The 13,939-nt window shown below is 58.2% G+C and overlaps 1 protein-coding gene across 2 annotated transcripts in view; it reads right to left on the bottom strand.

Moving 5' to 3' along the window:
* Positions 1-4,142: 4,142 nt before the first annotated feature.
* The window catches only part of PRKCB (protein kinase C beta), a gene marked incomplete at its 3' end in the record, with an annotated part of 124,253 nt that continues 114,456 nt past the window's right edge, over positions 4,143-13,939 (bottom strand). Inside the window, exon 17 of one of the 2 annotated variants that reach the window (XM_082006714.1) lies at positions 4,143-4,295. In XM_082006714.1, coding sequence (XP_081862840.1) covers positions 4,143-4,295 — 153 coding nt within the window. Of the gene's footprint in view, positions 4,296-9,755; positions 9,915-13,939 lie in introns of those variants that run through there. The other variant, XM_082006713.1, reaches the window with a different exon arrangement.

Raw genomic sequence — 13,939 nt, forward strand, 5'->3', positions numbered from 1 at the left:
AGCTCTTCATTTGTATTAGCACTCCTGGATTCACCCATTTCTGCCCAGGGCCCTCGCTCATCTTCCCACCTTTGAGACTACCTATATGGGTTGGCCACTGTGCAAACTTGCATTTATTTACTAAAGGGGTTAAACCGGTCACTAACTCCTTTGGCCATGGCCCTCTTGTCGAGACAAGGCTGCTCAGATGCCCAGCCGGGGGACACCAGCAGCGGGTCCCCCTCGCCGGGCGCGAAGGCCGCCGCACCGGGGCGGCCCCCGGCACACGCCGGCTGGGGAGCAGCACCTTTGGGCGCGTGGCCGCGCCGACAGCCCTGGCACGGACTCGCCCTGAGCTGCCTATCCCCAACAGCCACTGGCAGCGGCAGGACAGCAGCGTCGGGGCGGGTCGGCATTTCCGAGCCTGCAGCCTCGCAGCCCGCAGCAGCGCCCGCCGGGGACCGGGACCGGGCAATTCCTCAGCCCAAGCAGCCAGCCCGGGCTCTGCCCTGGCTCCTGGCAGGTCCCGGCTCAGGTTCCCCTCCACTCCCTTCGCTCTTCCGCTGTCCCCGTGTGCCAGGCGCGCTCCACCGCTGCGGGCACCCCGCAGCCTCCCCGCCGCTCGCCGGCTGGGCTGCGCTTTAAACCAGGACTGCCGGAGGCCCGGACAAACAGCCACGGTCCTCTCCCCTTTTCTTTGGCAAAACGTCCGAGAGACAGTCTAGGGCACGCCCAGGGAGCACCGGCATTTGCAGCCCCCACAGAGGAACGGAATCTGCTCCCACACCAAGGTATCCCGGCTTATTTCCAAACGCCAGCACTGGGACAGAAATCCTTAGCCAGTGGGTAAACGCAAGCAGGCATCTGCTCGCCTCCAGGAGCCGCAGCCCTCCTGCCTTCCGCACTCAGCACGCCGTCTCCTTCGCAAAGCCGCGCTGCCGCTCAGCCCCGGCTGGGTGCCCCGAGCAGCCGCCGCAGCCCCGGCTGCAGGCACTGACCAGCAGCAAAGGGGTCAGTGCAGCCCCGGGGGGGATGTCTAACCCATCCTGCCCCACCGGGAACCGCCTGAGGAGCCTGAACCCCACTTACCTGCAGCGTTCAGGTGCGAGCCAGCCCGGGAGAAAGAGTCAGGACTTGCCGTCCTTTGCAGGTGGGGTGGCTGCACGTCCAGCCTCCTTGGTCCCTCCTCTGCCCTCACCCAGGGAGGTGCAGCGCTTGGGTCCCTGCCACCACTGGACCCCACTGCCTGTCCCACCGCAGCCAGGCCGCTCAGGGTGGGACGCCGGCCTTGCAGCCCAACGCCCTCCAGCACGCGGGCGGTCAGGGCGCACGCCGCAAGCCTCGTCTGCAGCTGCAGGCTGAGCCGCCTCCTCCCTCCCCAAAGAGCATCCTTCTCCTGCCTGGCCTGCTGCTGGCTCCCACGGCCCCCTTGTCCCCCCCGCTACTGCGCTGCGGTAACTACACTTACACACTAACGCTGCACTACACCACCACGCAGCGGTGGCTGCGCTGCGCGCTGGCAGCGCGCTCAGGTATCCTTTTACTGGGCTTCATCCGTGCATCAGAGCACCCAGGGACTGACTAACGGGGCTCTCCCGGAGCCCCTCCGCTCTGAGCAGCCTCCTGAAGCACTGCTTCCTCCGTCCAACAGTGAAGATTAAATCATCAGGTTACAGCAAACAACCGCCGTCACGCTGCCCTGCCTTGGAAGAGTTTGTACAAATCTCAGCGTCTGTGCGGGGCAGGCGTACGCCGTTACACACTTCACAAAAGAGACAGGTCATCTGAGAGTAAACCTCAAAATAAGAGTTGGGCAAGTAGCAGAGCGGACAACGTCAGACACGCTCAAGGTACGAGTCCTGCAAACAGGACCCAGCCTTTGCTAGGCTCTCCCCGGAGCACGGACCTTCACCCTGCAGACCCCGAAGATGCCACCAAGCTGCCCGGCAGGGCCCCGTGCGAGGCCGCCGGCTCGCTCGGCAGCGCAGCAACGCCTGCTCCATGCCGAAGTGTCACCCCAGCGCGTCCACAGAAGTGCCAAACAGAAAAGACGTAACTCCCCCCACAGCAGCCCCCGCATCCAGCCGCGGCCCCGGGGTGCTCCCCGGCACGGGAGCCCTTCCAGCAGCACCCTGGGCTGGCTCCGGGAGCGGCCTCAGAGCTGACAACACGGAAATTAAAAACATTCACCGCTGAAGTAATGCTAATTCTGCAGCAACAGGTTTGGAAGTTACGGTAAGGTACATGCTCTGAACATCGACCGCGGTCTGCAGAGGATGGCGAGGCGTCTTCTGAGACGAGCGCTGGAGTTACGAGAACCCTCACCAGAAACCAGCCCCCGCGCGAGGCTGCCCCGGGCTTCGTCTGATGCAGAGTGTCTCATAAACCCCCTCGTCGCTCTGGCACAATTTGCAGTTTTTCTGGGTTTGGTTTTGTTTCCTCCAGCCCAGGGCAGCACCCGGGCCGTGGACGCGCAGCTCGCGTCGCCGGCGCGCACAGGGCACCGCCCGCCTGCCATTTACCAGCGGGGCAAGGACGCCCGGCCGGCCGCTCCCCGGCAGGCAGGACATCAGCTTTAGCTTCTAGCAGCCTTTTTTTCCCCCAATGAATCACTAAAATAAGACAATAATTTCAAAAGGTAGAGTTTGACGTTTATAAAAGACCTACAAACCAGAATTTCTGTTATAGGGTTCCTCGTGATTCATAAAAATCCACCCCCGCTTCCCCCCACAGGCACGGAGCGATGCGTGTGGACATCAGCACGGGCAGCGCTTCGGGGAATAGACGTACGGGGCTTTTTGCAAACCAGCCCAACTGGTGCGTAAGAAGAGGGGCATAACAGCCAGTGACTCAAAGGATGCTCACACTCGGGGCTCACCCTGCTGCGAACCCAACAGCCAGCGAGAGTCACCACCCGGCCGCCGGTGGGCAGCCCCTGCCTGCCCCTGCTCGCCCCTGCCTGCCCCTGCCTGCCCCTGCTCGCCCCTGCCTGCCCCTGCCTGCCCCTGCTCGCCCCTGCCTGCCCCTGCCCGCCCCTGCCCGCCCCTGCCCTCCCGCACCGCTGCTGCACGCACGGCGCGGCTCTGCCTTACAAGCAGCTGCTGGAATTGTCTCTTCTGATTCAGAGTTTTTTAAAGGATGCAGAAGGTCCTGGATTACTGAATGAAACCCCCAGGAATTTTTGGCTAAAATCGGGTAGATCAAGATGCCTGTAAAATTCATGGGTTTTGAGCCTTTAAGATAATAGCAGAGGGTGCAAAGTAGAAAAGTTACCTTTATAAATAGCCCTCAGCACAGCCCTTCCGTAGCGGGCATATTTTCAGTTGGTAAATTGTAAACCAAGAATATAAATGTGTTTTGTTTTGGTAGAATATTAATATCCTTTACAGAGCTGTTAAATTTCGACTGTCAGTGAAAAAACAGGAGGAAGATTTATGAGAGCGCTGACGGAGCGTATCAAAACTGCAAACTGTTCCAGATGTTAAAAAAAATTGCCACCTTTCGCTTAGAAAAAGATTTGCTCCGATTTACAAGAACTGGCGTGGAATTCGCGCGGAGTCGTGACGCCCGGCTGCAGGGAAGGCCGTCCGGCGCGGCGCAGGCTCGCGGGAGGCGAGGGAGGAAGACGGCTTCGGTGAGCCAGCCTGACGGTATATACAATGCGTTTAAAAAGACATGTCTATAAGCTGACTTTCCCACACTGATCAAACGTATCCATGTCTTGAACAAAAGGCTCCTCTAAGACAAGCTCACAGTCATCGCAAGCTTCGGCACAACGGTTTAAGATATCAACCATGCTTAGCATTCAACAGAAACGGCTTGTGAGCAGCTAGGGTCACCGGCATCCCAGCATCCCATTTCAAAAATTACAAAGACTGTAGCAATTTGGTGTATTTCTGTTTAAAAACTCTACTAGTCACTACCAACTATAGTTCCTAGAAGCATGACTGGCTGCTAACTCGCGCCCCAGACACCTCCCGCTAGGGAAACCAAGCTAGCACGGGACACAGACATAGAAAGGCCTCCTAAAACGAGCGCTCGGCGTGTTTCGCATGAGGGTGTGTATGTCTGCACTGCTAATCCCGGAAGACGAGTGTCGGTATGTACACGGCGGTCTGGAGTTTCGGGCTGCGAGGAGAGGGAGGGCGGCGGCTGCGCCGCGACTACACGTTAATGACAAACTCGGGGTTAGTGTAGGAGAATCCAGCAAACTCGTTCTGGTCCAAGTTCATGATGAAGAGTTTGTCCGTGGGCGTGAGCTCCACCGGCTGCCGGGTGAACTCTTTGTCGAAGTTGGAAGTGTCTCGTTTGTCTTTCTGTTAAACGGAAAGCACAGAGTTAAACGCGGTACGGGGGGGGTGCGCGAGCCAGCCAGCGAGCGGCGGCAGCACCCAAGGGTGCGTGGCCGGGAGAGCTCTGCTGTCCTCGGGGGAGCTGGGCTGGCCCCGGGCTCCGTGCCCGGTCCTCGAGATCTCCGCGCCGGTTTCTAAAGCCGCCGCCGAGGAGGAACACGGCCCCCAGAGAGGCGGCGGCAGCCCCTGTACAACGGAAGCAACCCCACAGCGCGGGCGAGGACGGAGCGACACCGGTTAACGCGCTGGAAACGCACAACCGGAAAGCAAAGGGACACGGCGCGAGCACGGGGTGTCGGGGAGGGCCGCGGGGCCGCCGGGCTGAGCATCCCTCCTCTCCTGGCCGCTGCGAGAGAGAGCAACAGAGCAGTTCCTCAGCATGCAAAACCGTCGCTGCAAACGCGGAGTCGCAGTACGCACGGGAGGAAGGAGCCTGGAGGAAGCAACATGCCTCGAAATGGGAGTAAACATTCAACGCGACTTCAAAATTTGCACAAAATAATGAGCTGTAAGAGCTCCTTTCGCTTTAAGTTTGATTTTTTAAAATTCTGCTATGATGTGGTATTGACCAATGCCGCGTGTTACTGATCTGAGGATGTGATTTGCTCCAAGGTCGTATATAGAAAATACACAGTAGTTCAAAACCTCAAAGAATGGAAATTCCACATATGCAACCTCTTATCATTTGAATTTCATAAGAGCAACTTTGCAGCTACATCCAAGCCAAAAAAAAGTATTAAAAAAAAAAAAAAAAGAAGAAAAGAATGTTATTGCCTCGATTAGCCCTGGTAACCTGCTCCTGGCACTGCGGAGCCCATCAGCTGGGAACACTTGGGCCTTTTTTGTAGATGGGTGCGCACCAGGGGTTGCCCGAGTAAGGTCTGTTCTGGCTGCGGGAGGTTACGGTGCCTCGGCTGAATGGGAAACCGGAGCAGTGAAGATACAGCACAAGCACTCAGGATCCTTCATCAGTAAAGAAAGCGCGTGGAGGGACGCCCCGCTCCGCGCAGCGCGGCAGCAGCGTGAGCTGCCGGGCAGCCGGCGGGCTGGGAACTCGCTCCGCTTCATCCCGTTAATAAAGCGAGCGGGGACAAAACTTCCCCCCCTCTTCTTCCGTGTGTGCCCACCCGGACGGGAGCGCAGGCATTCACAGTCTTCTCCCAGCGTTCCCAAGTGCCGGCACAGGCCGTGTGCGGGACGCGGGGCCGGGATGGGATATATATATTGTCCCATTGAGGGATGGGAGACCCGCAGCATCGCCCCGGGGCCGGACGAGCCTCGCCGCAGGGCGCTGCGCTTTCCATCGCTTTTTTTTGGCTTTACTGGCCGGCGCCCCGACTCCGTGCTGGAGGGGACCTTCCCCTGACGTGACGCTGGCAGGACCCTTGTCACGGATTCGGTGCCTTGCAGAAACCTGCAAAACGGTCTTTTTTTTGCCTCTGCCTTTGAACCGAGGCCCCCGCCGTGCCGGGAGCCTGCCGGTGCTCTGCTATCACGGGAGATTTCCAGCTCCGGCTGATTTTGTCAGCTTGTCCCAGCAGCCCCTCAGGGGTAACCGCAGGGGGGTCCCGCCGCGCTCACGCCTGCTGCGCCATCACCGGACACGTGGGTGCTGCCAACCGCGGGAGGGACCATGCGGCTGGTCTGCGCCCGCACCCCGCTCCCCCCCGCCACGGCCATCCCGCCGCCGCTCTGTACTGATGAAGCGCCCGGTGGGCGACATGTTGTGTCTTCACTGCGGCACCTCTCGTCCCGACAGCGCGGTGCAGCACCGACAGCTGCCACTGCCCCGGGATGCTGGGGCAGAGCCATCGGCAGAATACAGCCAAAAGCCCGGTCCTCCCTGCCCTCCGCCCGCCAGCCCGGCCCGGCCGGGAGCACCACATCACAACCGCAGCCGGATCCCTCTGGAGACGAGCCCCAACGCCAGCAGCAGGACATCCATGGCCACTCGGAGACTCCGTTTGCCACAGGAGGGATCTTGCTGGGATGGCTTCAGCCTTGGGGAGGAAGAGCAGAGGGGAAAGAGAGCCAAGGACAGCCGAGAGGAGACGAGGCGGGAAGAAAAACAGGGCTGGAGCTCAAGGAGCAAAGAGAGAAATGCCAGGAGAAGAGCCAGCGCGTGGCCGTGCCGTCCCGCGAGCGAGGCTTTGGACGCGCAGCAAGGCTCGGGGCACCGGAGTCCCAACCGGTGCCTGCAGGTCCCAGCCTGTCCCCGAGCTGGGTCTCTGCCTTCGCCTTCGGACAATGGCGCTCCGGAGGGGGCACAGTCCCTGCAAGGCTCCTCTCCCCAACACGGAGAAGGAGGAAGAGGTGGGTTTGGGGGCACAGAGCAGAAGCCGGGAAGGGCAGCCGAGGTGAAGGAGCCGACTTCAGGTGCACAGCTCTGCCAGGTAAAGGGTGAGGCGGCCAAAATGCAAGTGTAAGCCCCCCTCGCTGGAAGGCAGCGCTTCCCACGGGATGAGCGGCCGGCGCGGAGCTACGGACGAGCAGAGGCGCGGCCCCGCGCCACAAAGAGGCCGTTTCGAAGCGGTTGCAGAGGGGCTTCTCCTGCAGCCCCAGCACGTGCAGAAGGAGCTGACGGTGGCACCACGCTCCTGCCCCGCTCCCGGAGGGCTGCTGAGCCGGCCAAATGGTTCCTGAAGGCCACATCCAGCCGATCCAGCGTGCGCCAAGACACCACCATCCTACCGAGCCAGGAGCTCCTCCCGAGTAGGAATGCTGCGGGATGCCGCAAAGGGGAATGAACCGTCCGCAGCTGCCGCCGGTGCAAACTGCCACCGCGGTCCCCAGCCCCTCGGAGCGGCCTCTGCTGACGGCACCGGAGATGGTGAGCGCTCAGCCTGGCAGCCCCTGGGCGAGCAAAGCCTCCCGCTGCTTTTTGGCAGCAGAAAGCTCTGGCAAAGGCCGCGATGCGCCTGGGAGGGGGTGCAGGGCAGCCCCCCCACCCCTCCAGGGCTCGGCAGGAAAGCGCAGCACCAGGAGGGCCCCGTTGAGAGCGCAGCAAAGGGGGTTTGGCGATTTCTTACCTTGAATTTTGCCTGAAGTTGGTGGCAATTTGGCCTCTGTCAAAGATCATGGATAGCCTGGGAGCAGGGAGGGAACAGCTACGTGGAGCTGGTAAACAGAGAGGGGGGAAGGCAAGGGAAATTCGAGGCTGAAAATGCCTCCAGCAAAGGGCTAATTGACTCTGGGAGGTGACGAGGAGCACGGGTGGGACGGCTGGCAGGGCACGTCTGGCCCAGAGCAGCATTTGTGCCTGGACCACAGGGGACGGGAATCCTCTCTGACCACCGCCGCCGCCTCTGACCCTTCCCCACGGCAGAGCTCCGGGGCTGCCCGGGCGGAGGAAGCTGGGCAGCAGCTCCTGCCAGCGCCGCCGGTGCTGCCGTTTCGTGCCTTGCAGACCAATCCCGCAGAGTTCAGAACCGCGGCAATTCAGCAGAAGCAGATTTCCAAAGACAGAAGGGAAATTCTGCATGCGCTCAGGAGAAGGGAGGTTAACAGGATCCCGTAATCCCTCTTCAGCTGCAACTGCCAATTGCCTGTAACAACTGCTCCTCCGAGAGCACGCGGGCAGGGCCGTGAGTCACCGACACACGGCGCTGCCTCGCCGACAGCCTTGCCTCTGCAGTCCCCAGAAAGCCGGAGCGCGTAGCGCAGTTGTCTCTGTTCAAGGCATTTAAGGAGATCCCCAAGCGGCAGAGCTCTGCTCGCCCCGACAGCGCCCCGCGCGAGGGCCGTCCTGGCACCCCAAATCATCCTTCCTCCAAGGGACATCAGAGAGAAACTCCTTTTCCCATCCACGCTTGAGCGGCACGAGCGAGCAGGGTCGGCGGCTGCGTGGCACGAGCTGGTGCAGAGGACACGCAGGCATTTACACTCCGCTTGGAAGACGCTTCCAGTACGTTGCACCTCGGTTTGGGGACAAACGCTGCAGACGACGAAGGGGCCGCGGCTCTGCCGGCGGTGCAGGAGGCTGCGCTGTGATGCGGGCTGCTGCCTGCGCCGCTGCCTGCGCCGCTCTCCTGGGCAGCTCTGGGGACCCACCGTGCCCCCGAGTTGGCATCGCCGAGCGGCCGGGGTGGCTTCCAGCCCTCGGCGCGGTGCGGCCCCGACTCTCGGCGCTCCTGGCATCTCTGAGCGTAGAGCTGTAGAAACTCATTATTGCCAAACACATGCAGGTTTATTTGACATTATTTCTCACTTTTTATTTTATAATCAGTTTTGGGAAAAAAAAAATTGGCACATTACAACATAAAGCATATTGATACAGTGACAGCCCACGAACATCTGCAGGGTAGTATAAAAGGAAGCTGCATGATTGTTATTGTTTCAGGAGAAATTCATCCTTCCTAAGACTTTTTCTTTGATGCCAGAAACTAAACTTAGGCCATGTAAATACCTAGTGGCATTTTTTAAAAGTAGGACTATTAGTTGAAACAAGTTTCTTTACAAGCTTCGTATCAGAATTCACAATACTGTTCAAAGTTAAATAGCATCCGTTTGTGTTAATACCAGTTTTTGACACATTTAAAGCGCAGGTAACAAACTCAGTCAACTGCTTTGGCATTTGAAAAAAAGAAAAGGTTTTGCTATGAGAACCGATGTTGTGTGGTATTTACTAGGGTGACCATGGATTCAAAAGCATCCGCAACAGCTCTTTCCAATTTCCTGTTTTCAACCGGATATGTTTCTTTTGATTTAAAAAATGCTACTTAGAAAGGGCACAATCAGGAGAAATCTTTGCAAAGAGCAGACCTGGCTTCCCTAATAATTTATCACTGCTGCCGAAGACCCGGCGCAGAGAACGGCGCCTGCCCAAAACCGCCTACGCACGAGCCTACGGCGGCAAGGGGGGCTGCGGTGGGTTCCAACAAACAGCAGGACAGAACGACAAAAGGAGCCGGAACCGGCGTTTCAGCTCTCCGGAGCTCAGTTGCGGGGGGAGCCGAGAGGCTCAGGCGGCAGCACCCGCGCGGCGGGGTGCGCGTTCGCAGCGGGGAAAGGTTTCGTTAAAAACGCTTACTTGCCACTGAGGCGAAGAAGGCTAAATATTACATTTTCACGATTATATTGAAAGACTAGGAACAGGGAAAAGCAGGAATCAAAGCGCAGGCTTCAGAGATTTCTCCTGATTGTCACGGCCTACACGTCTCCGTTTTACCTCCCTTTGCCACTGAACCGTTTTCATTTTCTACAAATAAAAATGTCATAAAAGCACATTTGCAGCACTTACTGCACATCACCCACCCTGCAGGCACGCCCCGAATCGTGTGAAGACACTTCTGGCTTTGAAATATGGTCACTCTAGCAGTAGTACTAAAGAAAAACCATGAATGCAAGTTTTGCAATGGAAAATGTCACCACAACAGCAGCTGGGACTGGATGACAGAGATGCAGGAATGAGATCTACACAGCTACTTAGCTCTTGGCTTCAGGTTTAAAAAACTCAGAGTTAACAAAGGAAAATCCTTCGAATTCTGACTGGTCAATGTTCCTGATGACTTCCTGGTCAGGAGGTGTTAAGACGGGTGGATGGCGAGTGAAAAACCGGTCGAAGTTTTCAGCATTGCGTCCACACTATGAGAGGGGAAGAAAAGAACGTATGGTGGGTGGAGAAAGAAGCGCGTGGGATGCGGCTGCAGCCACCCACCCCGCCTCGCCACGCGCCGCCGCTCGTCTCGGTGCAGCAATGGCAGAAAAGAAAAAGGTGCAAAATACGTATGAGCTTTGTTAGTGGCAAGGCGATGTTACCTCATGGCGCGGCCGGAGACCGGCCAAGCCCTCCGGCTGCGCCACGGCAAGTCGTTGCAGGAGGAATGAGATGGGAGGGCGGTTACTTGCTGTCGCTCCCTGCCCACAGGCAGCACCGTACCTTCTCTGCGGCCACGCCACGCACACCCCGCGGCCTTCGCCACTCGGCCATCCCTCCTTCCCCGGCAGCTTTCCTCGCGCCTGCACGGCTTAGAGGCTCCTCCTTGCTGCTGCTCGAGGAGAGGGCTTCTCCCCCTCCGCAGAGGCCTTGTAACCTGCTGCTGGCCGAACGCTCGATGCGGGCGCTTGTGCCTGGGAATCTCCAGGGCTGCTCCGTCCCTTCCCGAGGTGCCCGTCAGACCCCGGCGCTCCATGCGGGCGCACGGGGTGCCGCTCGGCTGAGGCAAGCGGGAGCTGGGGCACCGGGGTGCTCCCGGCCAGCAGCTTTCTGCCGCACGGCAGCCGGGCTCTCGGCACGGCATCCCTCCAGCTCTCCACCGCAACTGGGCAGGGCTGGCTACCCCCAAACCCTGCTTGCAAGATGTTTTGCTCTCTTGCCCCTGAAGGCAGCTAATGACAAGCCCTGCTTCAGGCGGGGCAGGGGTCCGAGAGCACCGGCGAGCCCTCTGCAGCCAAAGCCGGACGAGAGAAGAAACCAAAAGCCCCGGAGTCGTGGCGACCGCTGCCCGGGCTGGCGCGGTGCCGCGGGGCGGGAGAACACGGGGCCTGGAAAGCACCCGAGAGCGCCAGACCCTCATGGGGGTCGGTCAGCATCCACCGCTCCCGGGCTGCCACCGAGGAGCCCTGGGCAGTCGCTGAGGAGCCGGCCGGCTGCGCGGCAGGCTGCGGCGGAAGGGGACGGTCAGCAGCAGGGAGACGTGCCAAATGCCTTATTTGATTTTCTCAGCAATCAAAACAAGGGTCCTGTAACTTCCCGTGTGACCAGTCATGATTCAATATAACAACAACAATAATAATAATAGCAGCAGCAGCAGTAGTAGCTAATAACAGGTGGATACCGGGTCACTTGAGCAGCTACAAACTGCGCTCAGTCACTACCCATCACATGCGTGTCACGTCCCTGTGAACCGCATGTAACGGCTTTGCTCTGATGGCTGGCGACTCTCCCCGCCATGGGAGCCGCCACACAGCCGATGCTCTCCTGGCTCTCTTTTGCCGAAGAGACGCAGAAGCCAGCACCTCTCGGGCCCTCCGTTCTCTCCCTCCATTTCCCCACGCAGAACATACGCTTCAAGCGCTGGGACAATTTTTCCTGGCATTTAACTGTCATTCACTAAGGAAACAGATTTACATTTTTAATAAACGTCAGACTAAATATAACAAAATATTGAAGCCAAAAAATGTAAACGTCAACATTTCCCAGTTCCTTCCTCTGCCACAGAGGTTTCCGGGAAGCCAACGTGAACATCCGTCAGCCTCCGAGGGCACGTTCCCTCGGCGTTCTTACAGCACCGAGACACTTGCTATCCCCAAAGAGTTCCGTGGGTCACGTTTGGTTCATTTATCTCGAGCTGCAGCCACACTGGACGCCAGCCCCTCCGGCCTCTGAGCCCATCCTTCCACACCGCTTACCTCTCCTGTTGTGTGAACCTACGGCACATTTCTGGTCCGGATTTGTCAAGCTTCTGCTCCCAAGCGCACCTCCTGTCCCTGTGCACGGCCACGACCTCAGCACAGCTTCTAACTCAGCACTCAAACCTACTCAGAGACCTTGGAGGCACTTTTCTCTTCTGGGCGGCCACGGTCACACGCGCTGCAGCATCAGCCCCGGCGACCGCAGCTCCTGCCACCGGCCCCGCGGCTGAGCCCAGGCGAGAGCAGATGCTGCTCTTGGTGTGGCAGGTTACAACGCGGTCTGTTCTTTTTCAAGTATTTTGATGCAAAAAATGAGTTGGTGCTGCCCAGGGTAGGAGTTAGGCAAAAAAACCCCCACCAAAAAACCAACCAACCAACCAACCAAAAACAGAAAAGAAAAAAAATCCAAAGCAAGCCAAACAAAGCCCCTCCAAACCAAGCGTGCAAACACAACGTGAAGCAGCTCAGCAGGAGGGTACTGAAGGAGAGGGCTTCCCGCCGCACGCCCGGGAAGAGCACCGCGTTGGGGGGGGTGCCTGCGCCAGCCGCCCCCGGCCCTGGTCCCAGCAGGGTGCCCTCCGCGTCATGGCCCTCCAGGAACAACTTCTTGGAAATCCTTGATTTCAAGCATAGAGACCCAAATGGAAAACGACCTCTGCGAAGAAAGGGTAAGGGTCCCCGCACCGGAAACATAGAGCCCCGGGCACTTAACGACAGAAGCCCGTTAAGGAGATGGGTAACAAAGCCACGAGCACGGCGAGCAGGCTGGGGCACGCACGGGCTCCTTAGCTGCTCTCTGTAAAGAGCCCAAGTTCTTGTACCTTGCGTGACCCTGACTCCGTGCGGACCCCATCCCGAGGCCACCCTCCACATCTCCTCTCCTCTCCGAGCGCCTTCTTCCTGAGAGCAGCAGGCGGACGCACACGAACGGGGATGTGCCTGTCTCCTGGGCGGCACGTGCAGTGGCCCCCCAGGGACCTTCCCCTCGCCGTGAGCCCAGCTGTACCCGCGCTCCCCGTCCACAGCTCACGTCTGGTCCCAGCCCGCGGCCCGTGGGAAAGGCGCAGCCCACCCCCCAGCCCCTCCTCTGGGAAGCCCATCCTGGGGGCTGCTCAGACCGGGCACCGTGTCACCGGAGGGCTCAAAGCTGACGGACCCCCGCTCCGGTGCGGCAGGACAGCGGCGACGTTCACGGGTGTCCAGAAACAAAGAGCGAGGTCATCTGCTGCTGAGCTGACGGTTCCCACCGCACGGCATTTCAACCAGAGCTGTCCCAGCTCCATTTTTTGGGGAAGAGCTGCTCGCTGCTCCAGACCATGCAACCAAGTACAGCTTTAGTGTCTTGCAAAAGTGTGTCTGAGATGTCTGACAAGTCAGCGTCAGCCAAATGCCTTCCTGAAAGCCATCACATGAACACCAAAATAGAAAATAAATTCACAAAATTGAAGTTGCCAGTTCCACAAAGCCTGGAAGCTAAGGTCATGAAGCGGAGAGGCAGGGGCTTTTTTGAGGGCACGTTGTCACTAGTCTTCCCCCTCAGCACCAGGATAAAACAAGCTATGAGTGAGGTTACTGGGAAAGTCTGCAGTGCTTAAGGTTATCAGTGCAGTAACACAGATCGTAGCAGGGTTTACCTGCTAATAAGCCGCTCACCCGCAGATCCTATCAACTCCCAATATACAGTGAAAGCCTTTGAAAATATAGCTGTCACTGCCTATTAGCTTCATGAGGTCTTGGTGGAGACATGCAAGGCAGTTCATTGTGAAATGTCTGACAGCACCAGCCTCCTTTCTGCCATAAAGAAACGTGCTGTCTTAAAAAAACCAAAACCAAGCAGACAAGCAACCCTATCATAAAGACTTAAAAACTAAACCTTATGAAATGCTTCCAGTTATTGAAATAGCACAAATGTATTTTTAGTATGTATACTGGCAAACAATAATCCTCACTATAACGTAGTAAGGCAAGAATATGTGGATGGAAAATTCAAAACTTGCATCTATCCGCGGTATTTCATGTCCAGCTTTGTGAAGTGTGCAGACTTTCTGTTCAGATGCGTAAGAACTTGGCCTGGTCAGCCAACCAAAGAGCATGTACTCCTCTTTGGGAGCTTTCACACGGATAAAATAAATGCTTCAAGGCTGGAAATTGTCTTTGGGTTTCCAAAGGCCGCATCCAAGCCCAAACCCAAGGTCTAAAGGCTGTGACCAAGCACCCGCGCTGTCCCGCACGCCACATCCCGAGCCACCCCCACG

Source organism: Phaethon aethereus (genome assembly GCF_964289735.1).
Source record: "Phaethon aethereus genome assembly, chromosome: 15".
In the NCBI taxonomy this organism is placed as follows: Eukaryota; Metazoa; Chordata; class Aves; order Phaethontiformes; family Phaethontidae; genus Phaethon; species Phaethon aethereus.